This window comes from Drosophila busckii, chromosome 3R (assembly GCF_011750605.1).
Source record: "Drosophila busckii strain San Diego stock center, stock number 13000-0081.31 chromosome 3R, ASM1175060v1, whole genome shotgun sequence".
In the NCBI taxonomy this organism is placed as follows: Eukaryota; Metazoa; Arthropoda; class Insecta; order Diptera; family Drosophilidae; genus Drosophila; species Drosophila busckii.
In genome coordinates, this window is record NC_046607.1 from 1,131,878 (window position 1) to 1,148,890 (window position 17,013).

The 17,013-nt window shown below is 38.0% G+C and overlaps 5 protein-coding genes across 9 annotated transcripts; 2 read left to right on the plus strand and 3 right to left on the minus strand.

The window, feature by feature from the left end:
• Positions 1 to 223: 223 nt before the first annotated feature.
• On the plus strand, positions 224 to 2,385 carry LOC108603410 (zinc finger protein 570). The gene is made up of 3 exons (XM_017992199.1): positions 224 to 370; positions 435 to 1,515; positions 1,571 to 2,385. Exons 1-3 carry the CDS (start codon positions 251 to 253, stop codon positions 2,263 to 2,265), a joined length of 1,896 nt encoding a protein of 631 aa, XP_017847688.1. The 5' UTR covers positions 224 to 250; the 3' UTR covers positions 2,266 to 2,385.
• On the minus strand, positions 2,347 to 4,530 carry LOC108603411 (MAU2 chromatid cohesion factor homolog). Its single transcript, XM_017992201.2, has 3 exons — positions 4,266 to 4,530; positions 2,945 to 4,203; positions 2,347 to 2,885 (listed from the first exon to the last, which is right to left on the minus strand). The coding sequence occupies exons 1-3, from the start codon at positions 4,416 to 4,418 to the stop codon at positions 2,441 to 2,443; spliced, it is 1,857 nt and encodes a 618-aa protein (XP_017847690.1). The 5' UTR covers positions 4,419 to 4,530; the 3' UTR covers positions 2,347 to 2,440.
• A 28-nt stretch (positions 4,531 to 4,558) lies between these two features.
• On the plus strand, positions 4,559 to 8,263 carry LOC108603413 (serine protease inhibitor 88Ea). Of its 2 annotated transcripts, none has more exons than XM_017992208.2 (3): positions 4,559 to 4,635; positions 6,802 to 7,776; positions 7,834 to 8,263. In XM_017992208.2, exons 2-3 carry the CDS (start codon positions 6,805 to 6,807, stop codon positions 8,125 to 8,127), a joined length of 1,266 nt encoding a protein of 421 aa, XP_017847697.1. In that variant the 5' UTR covers positions 4,559 to 4,635; positions 6,802 to 6,804; the 3' UTR covers positions 8,128 to 8,263. The 2 variants fall into 2 exon arrangements, with proteins under 2 accessions (XP_017847697.1, XP_017847696.1); XM_017992207.2 differs by lacking the exon at positions 4,559 to 4,635 and adding an exon at positions 4,840 to 4,941 and having other exon boundaries at positions 7,834 to 8,262.
• A 434-nt stretch (positions 8,264 to 8,697) lies between these two features.
• Positions 8,698 to 14,150, minus strand: LOC108603412 (transmembrane protein 165). Of its 4 annotated transcripts, none has more exons than XM_017992204.1 (7): positions 14,066 to 14,150; positions 11,927 to 12,170; positions 11,578 to 11,868; positions 11,370 to 11,510; positions 10,001 to 10,510; positions 9,393 to 9,575; positions 8,698 to 8,975 (listed from the first exon to the last, which is right to left on the minus strand). In XM_017992204.1, the coding sequence occupies exons 2-7, from the start codon at positions 12,101 to 12,103 to the stop codon at positions 8,787 to 8,789; spliced, it is 1,491 nt and encodes a 496-aa protein (XP_017847693.1). In that variant the 5' UTR covers positions 12,104 to 12,170; positions 14,066 to 14,150; the 3' UTR covers positions 8,698 to 8,786. The 4 variants fall into 4 exon arrangements, with proteins under 4 accessions (XP_017847693.1, XP_017847691.1, XP_017847692.1 ...); XM_017992202.1 differs by having other exon boundaries at positions 9,977 to 10,510; XM_017992203.1 differs by having other exon boundaries at positions 9,977 to 10,510; positions 14,093 to 14,110.
• A 383-nt stretch (positions 14,151 to 14,533) lies between these two features.
• On the minus strand, positions 14,534 to 15,822 carry LOC108602331 (3-ketodihydrosphingosine reductase). The gene is made up of 3 exons (XM_017990418.2): positions 15,551 to 15,822; positions 14,914 to 15,482; positions 14,534 to 14,854 (listed from the first exon to the last, which is right to left on the minus strand). Exons 1-3 carry the CDS (start codon positions 15,765 to 15,767, stop codon positions 14,627 to 14,629), a joined length of 1,014 nt encoding a protein of 337 aa, XP_017845907.1. The 5' UTR covers positions 15,768 to 15,822; the 3' UTR covers positions 14,534 to 14,626.
• Positions 15,823 to 17,013: the final 1,191 nt, after the last annotated feature.

Consider the following 17,013-nt stretch of genomic DNA (forward strand, 5'->3'; position numbering starts at 1 on the left):
TTGACATTTGCTCATCAGCTCTAGCATAATACTGTTTGTATGCATTGTAATAGTGGCATTAATAAGCTATCTATGTTGAAAAATGCATTCAAGTAATGGAAATCTATAGGAATCAACCAATGGTGAAAGAGCCTATCGAATCACTTCGATAGTGTCATCGATGCTCTCACCACTTTTAGTTGAAGCGGTCTGGCAACTTGAATGCTTTCAGTTGTTTGTTTTCCCGTTTTCTGAACATATCAGATATAAGATGGACGTGGAAAAGATTTGTCGCACCTGTTTAGGGCTGGCAGGACCATTTCTATCCATCTACGAAGGCGAAAACGGCAGCCGCGTAGTCGATATGTTGCGTGAGATCTCCAGAATGAGGGTAAGTTGGTTGCTATCAACTGTTAATGAACCGCATCTAACAGAGTTTCTGGTTTACTTACCAGCCGCGACTCGAAGATAAGCTTCCACCTTTGGTGTGCCTCACATGTATAAGCGAAATAAACCACTGTTATAGCTTCAAGTTAAAATGCGAAAACTCAAACCGCACACTGCGTCAATTGGTACCCAATGCGCTGCCCGAGGAAACTACTGATGTCAAGCCCACGGTGATGACAGGCGAAATGGGGGTTCAAACTGAGAACTGCACATCAAGTACAGCCACAGTTGCAGCACAGACAGAGTATATCTGCAGCATCGATGTGGAGCAAAATACAGTCGAAGATAAAGAGGTGCCGTTAGACGAAGAACACGCTGGGCCTGAGCATGTGGTGGAGTTTGATTATGAATTTTCTGAACATGAAACGGAGGAGACACCAGCTGAAGCGAATGCGGAAAATATTATATTACACATAGAAAAGGACAACATGGAGTTTGAGACCGAAATGGTTTACAACAAAAATACGGGTGAAGTGCAGACAGTGGACACAAACACAAAGCAAAAGGCATACAACTTTCGCCTATTCAGCAATGGAAATGGTGGTACATTTTTGGCCCCAGATGTTAAAACAGATCTCACATTGGCCCAACCAGTAACAACACGTAAAAGAGCTGCAAAACTACTACAACAACAGATAAAGACTGAGCTCTTAACCCCGGATAAGTCGTTGATTGAGTCACCGTCAAAACGCAACACAAGACGTCGTATTGCAGCACACTTGGAGGAGCAGAAGCCGCAGCCGTCGATACAATCAAAGCAGGGGGTGGCAAGTCCTAGATCTAATTTTGCCAAAGTGGAGAAGCTACAGACCAATTACCATTGCGATCGTTGCAATGCAGGCTTCGCGTTGAAAAAATCACTCCTCATACATATACGACAGAATGGGTGCACCAATCGCAACTTCAAGTGTAATGAGTGTGAACGTGTGTTTGTATCCATGGATCATTTAACGGAGCATCAGGCCACACATACGGCGCATAGTTGTCCGGCGTGCGGACTGCGCTGGGAGACAAAGGAGCAACTGGGCAAGCATATGGTGCAGGCACATAAGCGTAACCTGCGCAATCAATGCAATGTTTGCCAAAAGGGTAAGGTCTCAACTGAAGAGTGCTCCCAATTATTATAAAACTTATTATATTCCAGTCTTCACCATGTTGTCTACTTTGCGGGATCACATGCGTATACACACGGGCGAAAAGCCATTTGTATGCAATGTCTGCGGAAAGGGCTTTACCCAAAATGCTAATATGCGTCAGCACAAGCTGCGACACTCGGACATCAAGCGTTTTAAGTGTGATCTATGCATAAATTCGTTTGTCACCAAGGCGGAGCTGAGTTCGCATGAGCGCACACACACCGGCGTCAAGCCCTTTGAGTGTGATGTGTGTTCAGCCAGATTCACCACCAGCTGTTCGTTGGCCAAGCACAAGCGCAAGCATACAGGTGAACGTCCATATGGCTGTGATCTGTGTCCTATGCGCTTTACAGCGCTTAATGTATTGAAGAATCATCGACGCACGCACACGGGCGAACGGCCATATGTCTGTCCTTTTTGTTCCAGAAGCTTTACGCAGCGTGGTGATTGTCAGGTGCATCAGCGCACACATGAGGGCGACAGGATATACAGTTGTCCAGTGTGCAGTCAAGAGTTCAAAGCCATGAACGAGATGCGAATGCATCTAACGCTCCACGAGCACGATGACAAACGATTGATGCAATTTACTCTGAAGAGTGACAAGGAAAATGACGCCGTGGTTGAGGAGGATGAAGAAGAGGAGGAGGAAGATGAGGAGGAGCAAGCTGAAGATAATGAATCCGATACCGCAGACTTGCTATAAGTATGCCGAACATACTCTATTGGATGTTATAGCTGATATTCTAAAAAAAAAACGCCACATAAAGCAAGATTACAAATTACCTTTTTTGTAGAATTTGTCTTAGATTTTAATTTAGCTTACGAACGTAGTTATTAAAATGCTTATGTGTCGTTGACTACTTGTCCGTCTTGCTTCTTCAATAGAACTGTCCGTATTGCGTTGCCAACGATGTTGACGCCTCTGCAGTTGCAGCTGGCAGGGGTAAGCTCAAGGCGGCGCCGCTCGTAAGAGGTGGATCGCCTTGAAACCAGTTGATGAGTTCATGATGCGCACTCTGTGCACATTTTCGCTGATCGGCAATAAGGTTTTCAGAGTATTTAACATGATTCGCATAGGCCTCCTTTTCATGCTGTGCGTCCTTAGACATGCGATGCAAGTCCTTCAATATAGCTGAGCCCCATAATTGTACATGTATATCAGGTATTTTGCTGGCCAATTGCATAGCCGGTGTAACCATGTTCATACTCTCCTTTGAGTTACCAATGCTAAGAAAGACATGCGATAGCAACACCAGCGAACAGCTGGTTAAGCGATTCAAATCCTCAGCATTAGCCATTTTAAGAGTCTCACGCAGAAATCGTCTATAAATAAAAAGTATTTTAATAATTTATATTTCTATTGTGTTTTGAATTAGACTTACTTTGCCTCATGGAAGCTGTTTTTATGGAATGCATGCAATCCCTGTACATAATAGAAGCCGCCCATAAGAGCCTGGCTGCTATAGGTGTGCGTGTTTTCCGTGGACACTGCATCGAGTATTTGCTTAAGATCTGCATCGCGTTTTGTCCGCAGATAGATGATGGCCAAATTGAGATTAGCAAAGAGCTTTAGATCACGCTCGCTGGTCTCATTGACACACACTAAAAACTGGCGCTCAGCATGTTCAAAGAAGCTCGTGGACATGGAGTACAGTCCAAGCAAGCAGTGAAGCTGTGCCGAGTGTCGCTTAAGTAGACTGTGCTGCGGCGCCGCCTGGCAGACATCACGGGCAGCGGCTATTTCACGTATGGCCAGCTCACGATTGCCCATGACCATGCGGCACATGACTATGTGCTCCAACAGTATGACCTTAAACACAGAGAGTATGGATTTGTCTTCTTGCAATTTCAGCTTCTCTATTTGTGTGAGCGCCTTTTCCGTATACTTTTGGGCCTTGTCCATGTAGCCGGCCATCATAGAGTGTGAGACGGTGACCAGATAGACAAGCACGTACAGCTGTTCCTTGGGTAGCCAAACAAACATTTCCAACTGATTGCCTCCAAAGATGGAATCGTCGCTGGGCCAATTGGGTGCCATAATAGTCTGTATGGACATTTGTAGCTGCTTTAGACTGGGCTTTACTGTTTTGACTTGACCCAGCGCCAGGTAGTAGCACACTTGCAAAACAAGGAAAAACACTTTGAGATACTCCTTCTGGTGTGGATTAGGTATATTGTTGTCAATAATCTGACCCGCTGAATTGAGTAGCGCCAGAACATCATTTGTCTTGCGCTCAATCATTAGTATCATGGCGCGTGAGAGCAGGAACAACACCTTTAAGTAAGTGGCACCCGCCTCTTCTGCGGATTCAGCACCCACTGCTAGCAGATCTGATGCCAGCGAGTACTCCCGATCGCTAGCATGTATTTGGGATAACTGTAGCAGCAGCTTGCAGTGCCAGTAGACATTGTTCTGTGATAACTCCACCGCTCGCCTTAGCATGGCCTTTGCCTGTGAATGCTGTTCCATTTGAAGATGTAACTGGGCCAGCAGTGAGGCTGTGTCAAACTTTACATCATCGAAATTCATTAACTGCTCGGATATGCTCCAAGCACGCTCGAGGTGCTGTCGCGCCAAATCTATGTTGCATGTGTAGGCCATCAGGATTTGTCCCATTTGCAGGTGTGTGCGGGCCTCCACCTAAAATAAGGTAATCCAATAAATTTTGGTACAACCTAATATGACTTTCACTTGAACCATACCTTGGAAGGCGGCTGAAAGGTAAAGAGCGCCTGTAAACATTGTATGCACTTCTTAATATTTGGCGGCTGTGAGGTACGAAAGTATTCTGCAAGTCCCAGCAGTGATATATAGCAGGCATCCTGTGATGCTGCTGCTGTGCTTACACCACTCATGTTTTAATTGTTAAAATTCGGCTTAGTTTTGTTTATAGCGTAATTTTCTTTTTAGTTGCATTTGGGGATGACAGTATGTTAACCGATAGACGAGCAAAGCGGCATCGATAAAGTACCGATAATGTTTGCTCGTACGATAACAGCTTAGTAGTTTCTGATATCCAGTGGTTTCAATATTAGACGAATAAGCTGTTGATTGTAAATTTGTTGTATTTGCGTAAGTACAATACAATAATTATGTGAATGAAATTAATAACGCACATCATATTAGAGTAAAAAATTCAAATGATCCAACGTTTTTTACGATTAAATACTTGTATAAATTACCTTTAGGTAGATTGTGAATGGTAACTTATTTTGTTTGAATCACAAGCTTTGAAAAGCTCTAGCTAGTTTCAGCTGTTTATTGGACAAAGTCCGCAAAAAAGCTAAGCTGATAAGTTAAATATAGCTGCGCAGGGCAACAGGTTGTGTTTCGGTGCATTATAGTTGACATTAAACCGAGATTACAAGTATAAAAGAGGTAAACTTCAACAAACTAATTTTATATTTATAATTTACATTTTGCTTACTGCAAAAGTGGTTTCGTTTAGTGTTTATTTTGAAATTGCGATAAAGGTTTAGTGAATTTTATGTGATTATAAAATGTATATAAATAAGTACATATATGTATGTTGCTACTAGTGCTTATCATGAATACAAATATTAAACTTGTTTTGTTTCCAAGAAACATTAAATGTTATGTTAATATTAAAATAAAATAAATTCCCTAAATGATAAGGGAATGGTATGTACATAAATATATGCACACACAAACAAACGTACATACATGTGTACACAATGTATATAGTATTGTATTCTAAATTCAATTTAATAGGCGGGAATCCATTCGAATCTTTCATTATTTGCCAATTGTTTATTATACATACATATTTGAACTTTTCTGAATGTATGTATGTTGAAGTCATAGTCACGTCAATACTTTGGAAATTCCCTAAAGCATGTTACGTCTGTTATTGTCGTTCATTTTTTGCTTTGCGTGGGCAGCGCAAGCGTAAGCTGTATTCGCAAAATAAAAAAAATTACTAAATCGTTTTTACAGGGTCAACAAAATAAACAAAAAAAAAAACACAAATCATGAATCACAAACACATATAGAAAAAAAAAAACATATCTACTGTCTGTATGTTAAAGTGCAACAGCAACTGGTTTTTACATGTGCATGTTAATTTTTGGGTTTTTTTAAGTGATGTTTTTAGTAAAACAATTTCATTGTTTCCATCACGCAACTACATAACTGTGACGACAGACTCTGCTGGTGAAAAGCTTTAAGCAGAGATTTCAGTTGATCTTGTTTTAACTGCTCAGCTGAATGCACAACAACAACAACAGTAACTGAGTTTTATTGTTGTTGTGAATTGAAGTAAAGTCGCGCCAACTAATTCAACTTTCACTTTTTGGCCATTAATGTTTGCTTAAGATATTGCAACGGCTTGAAGTCAACATTTTGCTGGTATGCGACATATTTGGTGATTCAATCCTTAAACGTTTTTTAAGCGATCATTAACGGCATGAATTAGCCGGCATTTTTACATTTACATTAAATTAACACCCTTTTTTACCATAGGCAAATTGGTTTAGCCAACATTACGGTGCATTGGGTGAATATATGGAGGTTACACATTTAACAATATAAAAATAAAAGAATATACATATTCTGGTGTCTCCAGCTCGTACGCCTGTCGTACGTTGTATATGAACAATTTATGGAGTCTGCCACGCATCCTTCTCCCTGCTATGCATAAATCTCATTTGTCGATCATTTAGGACCGTCTGTACATGCGTCAATTGGAAACAAGCATTGATTGTTAAAAATAGATTTCGATTTTTTGAAAATTGAAATTGAAAAAATTAAATAAGTAATTAAATAATTGGGAAGAGGTCAAAAGTGTGATTGAGGCAAGGCAGGTAATAAGCAATCAATATCAGACTGTAGTAAATAGCAAGAGGACATGTCATTAAATGATAGACATAGCTTGACGTCATCAGAATACATTACAATGTCTAATAACGAAGGCATTAGAGGTAAGATAATATGATATAAAAGATCCTCAATTTAAAGTAAATACATTTGTTGATTCAATAAAAAATGACACTACAATGATTCCTAGCTCAATTTAAATTATATTATATATTAAGTATTTGAAAAACAAAATTTCTTGGAGTTGCAAATTTTACTACAAATACACCGCTACTAAATGAAAGTTCAACTAGGATACAAGTTAAAAGCACATTTGATGTGATCTGCCTTTGTATTAAATATTTTTTTGTAATGGTATGGTAAAAATAATTAATTATGTTGTAATTTAACAATATTTTACAGATAATGAAGGCATATCTTGCGGTTCTCCTTTTACTACCGGCACTGATTTCCGCCAAGTTTTGTGAAGATGCACCCAACTCTGGCATGGCACTAGACAAGCAAAACAATTTGTATCGGGGGCAACAGGAATTTTCCGTGTCCATGCTGGATGCCATACGCAAAGCGACACCCAACGATAATGTGTTCTTCTCACCATATAGCACCTATCATGCTTTGCTACTGGCCTACTTTGGGGCCAGTCACGACACAGAGAGCGAACTGAAGTCTGTCTTGCGCCTGGACGATAAGCTTTCGAAGGAAGCTGTGCGCAGCGCCTATCGCTTTGAGAAACTTGATCGCGAGTCTCGTGCACCTAAAATGCCGCTAATATTTTCCTCGGCGGATCGTTTGTACTTTGATAAAAATGTTGCGCTTGCAAGCTGTGTGGAGACGCGCCTGCACGAAGAAGTTGTGCAATTGAATTTTGGAGAAAAGGCGGAGGAGAGCAGACAACAGATAAACGCCTGGATTGCCAACGTTACTCACAATGAGATTAGGGATATGCTGGCTTCCGGCGATATCGATTCTAACACTCAACTAGTGTTGGCCAATGCAGCTTATTTTAAGGGTCAATGGCAGAGTCGCTTCAAGGCTGACAACACGCAACAGATGCCCTTTTATACGTCCAGCGAGAAGGTTTCGTTTGTTCCCATGATGAAGCAGAAGGGCAATTTCCTTTTAAATACGGATGAGCGTTTGGGTGCGCATGTGCTACAGTTGCCTTATCGCACTTCAAACGCAGAGACTGAATATCCTGAGGATGCCGAGATCTCAATGGTTATCATACTGCCATCGGTTAGCAATGATTCCATAGAGCGTGTGCTGAGCAGATTGAATGCTGATACACTCTCAGCCTCGCTGAGAGAAGCCTCAATGCGCGAGATTGAGGTCTCTTTGCCTAAATTTGAGTTTGAGCAGCGTCTGGAACTAGTGCCCGTAAGTCCAAGCCATATGTCCTATAGTTTCATTAAAAAAGCACATTCTTTTCTTTAGATACTACGCCAGATGGGCGTTAATAAAATATTTGATAGCGGCGCCAGCTTTAACGATTTTACATTGAACCAGGAAATTGTGTTTAGCGATGCTAAACACTTGGCCAAGATTAAGGTGGATGAGGAGGGCAGCACTGCGGCAGCAGCTACAGTTTTGGTGAGCTTCCGCTCGGCTCGGCCTGTTGAGCCTACGAAATTCGAGTGCAATCATCCATTTGTGTTCCTTATTTTCGATAAGAAATCTAATGCCGTGCTATTTACTGGTATCTATCGTGATCCCAAGACAATGAAGTAAATGACACAGTCTATAAAAGTTTTTTTTATCCAAATTCACACGTGTCTCGAATAAGTAAACTCTGATACACAGTAAATTGTATTTAAAGCAAAGTTAAGCAATAAATAAATTATCAACAAAGTTAAATTTATCAAAACTAGCTCTTTAAGTTGAAACAAACCAATAAGTTTTAGTTTTATAATTCACTGAACATTTACTAATATCTCTTTCTTTAAATATACATATTTCAATTATTTAAGTAAACGTTGCAACATAAATTCAAAATAAGGAAATTCAATCGGCTAATGAGGTTGCAGCTTGGGCAAACTATTTGACTAAAAAGCAACATAAATATTTACACAAAATCTTTAATACTTAACAAATAAACAAATTGGCTTTTAGGTGAGTACTCAAAATTTACTGGCAACATCATTCGTTTGTCATGGCAAAAGCACTGAAGGCACTTTCTATGCAGCAAATTTATAAAGATAAAAAAACAAATTGCTTATTATTATACCATGCCTGTTGCTCCTCAGTAACTACAACTTAAATTCGTTCATTCATTCTGAATTATATATGCATATTACTTTCTTTTTTTTTTTGTTTTCCATTGTTTTTTTTTTTTTTGGGTGGTCGTCAATAGGCCCATTTTATGTGCTCGCTGTTAAATTCGTGCATCGTCAATTTGTTGTCAGATCATTTGGGGGCATGAGCACAGCGTAGGCAGCGAAGCCTATAAATACAATGCCACCCACAATGGTAACAGTGCGCACCGAGATTTTTGAAGCCACTAGACGACCGCCAATCACAGCCAGGCCAGTGCATATGCAGTGGCCAAGAATGCCGCCGACAATGACGCCATAGATGTCCTAAAAATACATGGAATAAATCATTAGAATATTGAACAATTTCCAAAATAGGTACTATATGGATTTTTCTAACATTAAGGCCCGATAAAGGTCCTAAGTTGATTTAGCCTTGACTCTGCAATCCGAGTTTTCATGTTTTTCAAACCTTTTATTATTTTTATCAAATATTGTTAATTAGATTGTAAGCCCCGGTTATAGATAGTTTTTGCTCATACATATAGACGGGTGTAGTCCGGTCGACTGAGTTGCTGATGGGTTCTAAGGACACTGCATGAAGCAGAGAGAAGGGACTGTTTGAATTTAAAAATTATAATTTCATATTCAGAAATTATAATAATGATTTCTCACGATCCCAGTATCAAGCAGTGCAAGCTATTTAAGAATATCTGACACAAACGATTGTAATGTTACTCTTACCTTGCTAGCAGCAAGTATAATAGTTGTTAACTGGGAACGATCGCCCCATTCGGCAAGAAAAGTCATTGTAAAAGCCTGTACCAATATACGCATGGTAAAATAGGTAGCGCCGCGGCGTTGAGGCTTGCTGCGACGTCCGCTTTCTGGATCATGCATAAGAGACGCATTAACATCACGGTCAAGCTGCAAAGGCAATGTACAAAAATTATTATGCCAACTACTTGATTAGATTAGATTCTAACCATTGAATGAAAATTATGTTTGCAAATTAAAATAAACAAAAATGATTGGTTATAAACTAAGGACAAAATGCAAAGAACGATCACTTCACAATAGATATTAAACAAAACATATTTGATATCATGCATTAAATTTAACGGATTGTGCAAGCAGGTGAATGCGAGTGCTTGGCCAAAATGCCGTTTAAACTAATTTTGCTGTTTACAAATACCAAAAAAAAAAAAAGGGACAATAGTTAGCTGTTACAAATCAAAGGAAAACAACGTGAGCTTAATGTAAGGTTGCAATTTGTATGTTTATGTGTGTGTGACAGTAAAAAGCAGATGAAACGTAGATGAATTAACCCGTGGTTTAAGCGCGCCATTCACCGCTGCAGCGACCTCCTCTCCAATGCTGCCGTTCAGGCCATTCATACTATCATGTGCTGCTAAAGGGGCACGTGGCTCGTTGGGATTGGCATCGACGGAAGCCTTTTGATTATTTAGATGTGGGCTATCACAATTGGTTTGTTCGGTCTGGTTCGATGAGGCTATCGATGATGGACTGCCATGAAATGTGGTCATTTCCACCACACGGCCACCATCATTGAGCACTAGCTCAGACTCATTATAGTCCACATCGTTGCCAGTTTTATCACAGATATTGCGCTTAGAATTAGTTGAGTTGTTGCTGGTGGTATTGTTGTTATTGTTATTATTGTTGTTGCTGGAGGTGGGTTTGCGTTGACGATGCTGCATCTCGGATCCATTACTATTGCCACTGCCAGCCAGAACATTCATACTCCGCCCATGTATAAGCACCTGATCATCTTCCTTGTCCGAGTTGCTGTTCTTGCGCTTTGTATCGTCCTCAAATCTGCGCGCTGCTTTGCGGATAAGCTTTCGGTTTACACATTTAAAGCGTACAATTTCGTATCGGTAGTTACAGAGTTTTATAGGAACATTTCGGTACAAAAAGAAAGAATAATTAAATTCATAATTAGCATTTTTTTTTATTTTTTTTAAATTTTTCTTTTATATCAGTTGATTAAGTTTGATAAAACTGTTTGAGGCGAAGCAATTTTCATTAAATTGAAAAGTTTTAGAAAGGAGCATAGGTCTTGTCTGAACTCTTGGTACTTTGTACACTCTTCTTTATGTCAGCGTGCAATTAGTCACAATTTGTTTCTATACATATGTGTGTGTGTCGTTGTTTCAACTTATAAAATAAAAACAATAAAAGATTGCAACAAGAGCACTTATGATTAAAAATTAAGAAAATATATTGCGTTAATTGGTTTTGTCATTGTTATTACCAAGAATATATACATTATAAATAAGTCTACTAATTAATTCATTTTAGCAAGCAGCTTTCTTAAATAGGTTGATGGCTTCATGTAGTATTATTTTTTTTTTGTTGCGTTTTGTTTGTTGTTTGTAAGTCAGCCATGAGCTAGGTACTTTAATTTATATGTATGAATAATTAAAAGGAATTAAGTCTTTTATTTTTTTACAAGCAAAGGTGTCTACAAGCTTATGAAGTGATCGCCTTGGGCTTGAATTGTTTTGGTTTACAACAACTACAGTGAATAATTGAGGTTATTATGTACAACCTTTAAAGCGTAGTAGAAATTAATAAAAGCAAATAGCAAAGCAAATAAAAAGAGCAAGCTAGTTGAATGCCTTGACTACAACTACAGGAAACATACATGCATACATGCACAAGAAACTAAAGTTTACATAGAGGAGTTGCACTTACCTCGTCTTCACGCTTACGCAAATCACTTTGAACCTCTTCAAGCTCCTCCTGAGCATCAGTTGGCTTCATCTTGTAGCCATCATATAACATTTTTAGACCGAATATTAAAAATAGAGCAGTTGATATATAATACGTATAAAGCTGTCAAGAGGTAAACAAATCATTCGATAAGCAAATCAATCCGTAAATAAAACAATGCTCACTATACCGTAGGAATAAAGTTTGCTGCCAAACCGAATACGCATGAGAGCACCGTCATGAGAGCCAAGGCAGCTATAGCACCGCCAAAAACAATCAAGCGCGGATGGCGCATTGCCATTATAGCAGCAATAAAGAAAGTCTTATCGCCTAACTCTGTTAATAATATAACAGAGATCGATGCGGTGAACGCATCTAGGAAATTGCCTTTGGTCTTTCCCTCCCGTGACGCCTCAGTAGGTTTATCTTGTAATCCGCTCAAATCCGTTGCCTTATCCATTATTGCATCACGCTCCATATTCTGCAAATAAACATATTATTTACTTGACTGCTTACAAATGTTACAACTGTCTACTCACCTTGGGAATGTCATCTAGTACGGCATTATCATCAGCATCCTGATTTAATTCCGCAGCGCAAATTGTGGAGAATGTTAGCACCACCATTAAAGCCAGCGCCATATGCCATTTGGCTGATCGTTTTAGGTATACATTGTGTCTTGTTGTTTGCCAAAAATATGATTGGTTTTGTGACATATTTACTGTGTGCTGGCTAGTCCCAGTTAGTATCTTCTCATATGCTTAAAGCGTCCGATTCAACTGACTGCAATGAAATAACTATATGGTAGTTACACTCGCAGCTAGTATATGGTTAATAAGTGTTCTCGATATGTATGTGTGTACATTTGGCAACACACAGACTACCATGTTCATATCTGCTGCTGTTGACTGACCAAATCTAGGTAGACCAAATCAGCCAAGCAAATGCGATGTCTAGATAAGCTCATGACTGCGCCAAGTGACGTATTACGTCTTGGAGCCCGTTGACATGGTCATAACTAAGGAGGCACTGCCTAACTGCCTAGCAGTAACGCTTCTCTTTTGGGTAGAACAACAATGTTTTGACCACGTTTTTTCGTAATGAAATCTGTTGCCAAATGGACTTGAAAACGTCAGAAGCGATTAGATAAAAATACATTTAACAATATCAACAGTGTTTACAAAAACGTATTTCAAATACACTCATATATTGCTAAATGTTTCCTTTGAAACAAATACGACATTTATGTAAATATATTTTGAAATGTACTTTAAAATGAATATTTTGTTAATAGATAAATATATTTTTTTTTTAATTTACTATACATATTCAAAGTTATTCTATAAGTCAATGGACCTCATACAAATTAAGGGATTCTGAAACTACGTGACCAAAAGCAAAAATTCTCACAATTAAGATTGCGTCGCTGAGTATAGTCATGTATATTTGTAAATCTATAAATAAATTCAAGTGTTAAAGCCGTTTTTATAATAAACATATTTTTTTATCATATTTAAACAGAGGAGCAGCTGTTACAGATAAATGTACCAAGCACAGATTCATATTGCGTATTATGATTACTCTACAAAATATTCGAAGAACTGGGGACTTCTGCGCTGATATCATTCAAAGCAATAATGCTTTGTTGAACTCTTGACTGATTAGTTCAGTGACTTTTCCAAATGTGGTTTGCTTTTCCATTCTCTTTAATAGATATGTATGTATGTATGGGTACTATCACAATAGTTATTATCTTTGAGTATAAGTTCATACATATATATGTACATGTATTTATAAGCACGAATGCTATGGATGTACACAACTATGGATGTACACAACTACAACTACTACTATATGTATGTACATTTTGTAAAACGTATGTGGTTCAGTTTTATTTGTTTTGAAAGGTAGTATTTTATTGTTAGCTTGCATGCTACGTATTCATTGCTTTACGTAGGGCATAACAATGACAAGCAGATATAACGTGGCAAGAACAGTAAATTGATAAAATTAAGACATTTGAGAGGACGCAAATAAATAAAGCCAATCGTATTTAATTAATATTTAATTGGATTCCAATTACAGCTAGATACATATGTTAATATTGTCAAGTCGTAATACTTGTTAGCAAGATTTTCAGGGGAAACAACGAAGCAAATTGATTTGCAAGTCAACATTTATAGTATTTTTAAGTAAGTCTTAAGTGCACAGCTAACAAGAAAAATAGTTTTGAGAAGCTCTTTAGGCTTTCATAATTCTTTTCATGTATAGATACATATGTATGTGCATACGATGTAAGTATACAGATATAGATACAAACACATGTATATTATTAATTATTGGCATTCATTCGTGTTGATTTTTTTTATATTCATCGATGCACATTATAGAGAGCAACACACTATATCGTTGCATATGTAAATCACAATTATCCATGTTCTATATAGAGCATAGGTAAAATACTAATTTTTTTATTGTTGTCATTTAACAGAAGGCTTTAGATTAGTTTTCTTTATTTATAAACACTTAGTATTTTTCACCACCTGTGCATCACTAACTTTTGAAGCTGACGATATCAAAATTTGATAAAATGTATATTTATTTATTTGTACAATGTCAATTTGATGTGAAAGCACTCCCATCATTTCACAGATTGTTTTTTTATTTGGAATTATCACCTTAAATATATATTAACTTGTTATTACACAATTAGCCGCGTTGTTTGTACCAAATTGCAAAAATGAATAAGAACAAGAACACAACAAAGTGTAAGTGCTCCCTTAATTCCTCAGCTTCATAAGTCGCAGGGTTGCAAATTCGATTTTACCGGTGACAACTTATAAGTACTTACTAACTGCTACTTTTTTAACTCTTGCTCGTACTCTTGTAGTGTGTGTTTCTACTGTGAGCACAAAAACAGCTGTTCTTGAGTGGTGGCTGTCCGATTACTTATCTGGTCTTAACAATTTTTGAATATGAAGTAAATTCTTTTCCAAATTAACCTACTTTCATATCTTATCGTAAAATTGATATAAATCACAATTGTTAAGCAACATGTTTATTTAAAAGAATCAGACTGCAAAATATGCATTTGTATAAAAATAGTTCATAAATATTGTAATATTGTCAAATGTATTACTAAAAAAAATTTAAAATACATGATTCCGCGGGATGATTTGGTTTGCGGTTTTTTTTTAATTATTTAGTAGGCACTAGTGCAAGGAAACGCTTAATTTATCTTACTCCTTAACCTTGACAGATTCTGCAGCTAGAGCCCGATCCTCTTTAGCACACTTGAGTATGATACCTTGAAAGTATTTGTGCAGACCATAGCTAACAAGACGTAGAGGTCCAATTACAGCAGCATGCAAGACGGTAGTAAAAAATCCATCCCAAGGCAAGAGACCACCCCCCAGCAAGGTAAGCATCCAACTCTCAGCTCCCACTGTCGATATGAAGTTGCCATTCTGTGATAGGAGAAGACGGATATATACACAGGGATTTGTATTTATTTATATATACTAACCAGTGCATGCTTAAGAATTGCCTTAGCCATGACTTCCGGCTCCAGTAAGCCACCACTGCCGGATATTATCTTAGTTTCGCGGGGCTTCGATTTCTCTTCGTTTTCAAAACCTGGTGTATTCGTATCGCATGGAAGTGCGAGTGTTACTGAAATGCCGTGGATGCGTGACTCCATTGCAATCGTCTCTGCCATTGCACGCAACGCGTATTTGCTGGCTGCATACGGACCGTAGCCGTAAATGCCAAACAAAGCGGCTTGCGAGGACACAAACACAATTATGCCCTCGCCCGCTTTCTTCATTTTGGGCAACACATAGCGTGCGCAGTTGTAGCTACCAAAGAAGTTCACGTTCATTAACTTGTGTACATCTTGTACTGCTACTTCTTCGAACACGCCGCAAATTGCCAGGCCGGCACAATTAATTAGTGCATAGATTTCGCCCACGCTCTCTTCTAGCTTGCCAAGCACCTGCGCAACTTGGTCATAGTCGCCACCAATGTCGAGGCTGCGATATTGAAACTTTTGCTCAGGTCGCTGGCGTATTACCTCCATCAGTGCCACAGCACCACCTGTAAATGGAGAGAGATGTTGCAGGCTTAGTTTGTATGCCGGTTTTTCTAGTTTTAGCACGACTCACTTAACATCTTTTCATCGCGCGCTATGACAGTCACATCCGCTCCTTTCATGGCGCACTCAACAGCCAAACATAGTCCAATGCCTTTGGAGCCCCCAGTAATAACGACATGACGGCCGATTATACTTTTAGCTCTTTTGCTCATGACGAATAAATAAACAAAATAGTGAACTAAGATTGCAGCAAACACCCAAAGCGCAACCTCAAAATTAAGCTCCATAAATACTGTTTTCTTATTAACTGATTAAGAATGTGTATATCAGCTGCTACAGCTGAAAGCTTTAACTTAACAAATGAAATGTTTTCTTATCTCAGTGGTTTTTTTTTCAGCTAATGACTTTTATGGTACCTAGCCAAAGTACTAGTTCATATTATGAACGCATACTTAATGTTAAATTTTGTTCACTTACTTGGCGCGCACTTTAAGTATTTAACATATTAATTGTATAATTATTATTGTTTATTAATATATAGTTGTTGTAAATAAATACAAATTTGCTATTGAACATGTTTTCAATGTAAGATTCATGTGAACATTATCAGAATGGATATTTACATCTGTTAACCATAACAGTGGGTATGTTGCCAACTACAATAAAAGAAAAGAGAGATTTAAAACCGTTTAGCAGTTTATTGAACTTATATTTACCAATTTAATACTTTAATGTAAGCAAATGAATAGGAATAGTAAAGAATAAATATATTAAAATATTATTAAATTAGATAAAATATTATCTTATATAGGGCAATATTTAAGAATTTTACTATATACATGAATAACATTTTCTGTGAATGTACATTTTATTACAAATAGTTTTTTCTCTTGCTTATTAATTTTGAAGATTGTCTATTTTAAGAAGGGGTCCATTAAACTAAATTAATAATTGTTTATTTTTATTAAGCATTTAAAACAAATAGTCATTTATTTATTTTGTTATCTGGCATTTACTAAGCTACGCCTCTGATTAATCATATGTTCGCTGCAAAACATTCCAAGCGCTGCGTCAACTCCAACGCCGACGCTTTGGCTTCACTTGGGTGGTTAGATGATTTCAACCACTTTTTATTCAAAGACGACAGTTGGCAGCGCACATTTAGCTCAGTTGTATACGTAACGTCGTCGAGCTTAAACGTTAGCGGTAAACAGTCAGATTATTGGCACAGAGTAAGCAGTAGCATAAGCAGCAACGGGGTGCATATACAAAATAAAAATTGAAATGTTTGTGTTTAGTGTTAAGTAAATTAATGTGCGAACTCAAGTAAACGGTAAACGTTGCGCATCACTGCCAAATCCAAAAATTGATCCAAATTGTGCGAAAAGCGGCTAAGAAAGTATTGCACACCACACGGCCAAATTAAAAAATAGATATCGATTGACGGCAGCGAACAGTGCATGGGGCGGCATATGGTGGGAAATATTCATGTATATTGTAGGTTGCTTGATATACAAATTTTAATATCAAATT

Bases quoted from the DNA above. Each gene is read 5' to 3' on its own strand.
- LOC108603410 (XM_017992199.1), top strand. From the start codon at position 251: ATGGACGTGGAAAAGATTTGTCGCACCTGTTTAGGGCTGGCAGGACCA. The intron at 371-434 runs GTAAGTTGGTTG...TTTACTTACCAG, and splicing joins GTGAGATCTCCAGAATGAGG to CCGCGACTCGAAGATAAGCT. The intron at 1,516-1,570 runs GTAAGGTCTCAA...ATTATATTCCAG, and splicing joins ATGCAATGTTTGCCAAAAGG to TCTTCACCATGTTGTCTACT.
- LOC108603411 (XM_017992201.2), bottom strand. From the start codon at position 4,418: ATGAGTGGTGTAAGCACAGCAGCAGCATCACAGGATGCCTGCTATATA. The intron at 4,204-4,265 runs GTATGGTTCAAG...ACCTTATTTTAG, and splicing joins CCTTTCAGCCGCCTTCCAAG to GTGGAGGCCCGCACACACCT. The intron at 2,886-2,944 runs GTAAGTCTAATT...TTTTATTTATAG, and splicing joins AACAGCTTCCATGAGGCAAA to ACGATTTCTGCGTGAGACTC.
- LOC108603413 (XM_017992208.2), top strand. From the start codon at position 6,805: ATGAAGGCATATCTTGCGGTTCTCCTTTTACTACCGGCACTGATTTCC. The intron at 7,777-7,833 runs GTAAGTCCAAGC...TCTTTTCTTTAG, and splicing joins AGCGTCTGGAACTAGTGCCC to ATACTACGCCAGATGGGCGT.
- LOC108603412 (XM_017992202.1), bottom strand. From the start codon at position 12,103: ATGTCACAAAACCAATCATATTTTTGGCAAACAACAAGACACAATGTA. The intron at 11,869-11,926 runs GTGAGTAGACAG...GTTTATTTGCAG, and splicing joins TACTAGATGACATTCCCAAG to AATATGGAGCGTGATGCAAT. The intron at 9,576-9,976 runs GTTAATTCATCT...TTGCCTTTGCAG, and splicing joins ATGGCGCGCTTAAACCACGG to CTTGACCGTGATGTTAATGC.
- LOC108602331 (XM_017990418.2), bottom strand. From the start codon at position 15,767: ATGGAGCTTAATTTTGAGGTTGCGCTTTGGGTGTTTGCTGCAATCTTA. The intron at 15,483-15,550 runs GTGAGTCGTGCT...CTCCATTTACAG, and splicing joins GCGCGATGAAAAGATGTTAA to GTGGTGCTGTGGCACTGATG. The intron at 14,855-14,913 runs GTTAGTATATAT...CTCCTATCACAG, and splicing joins CAATTCTTAAGCATGCACTG to AATGGCAACTTCATATCGAC.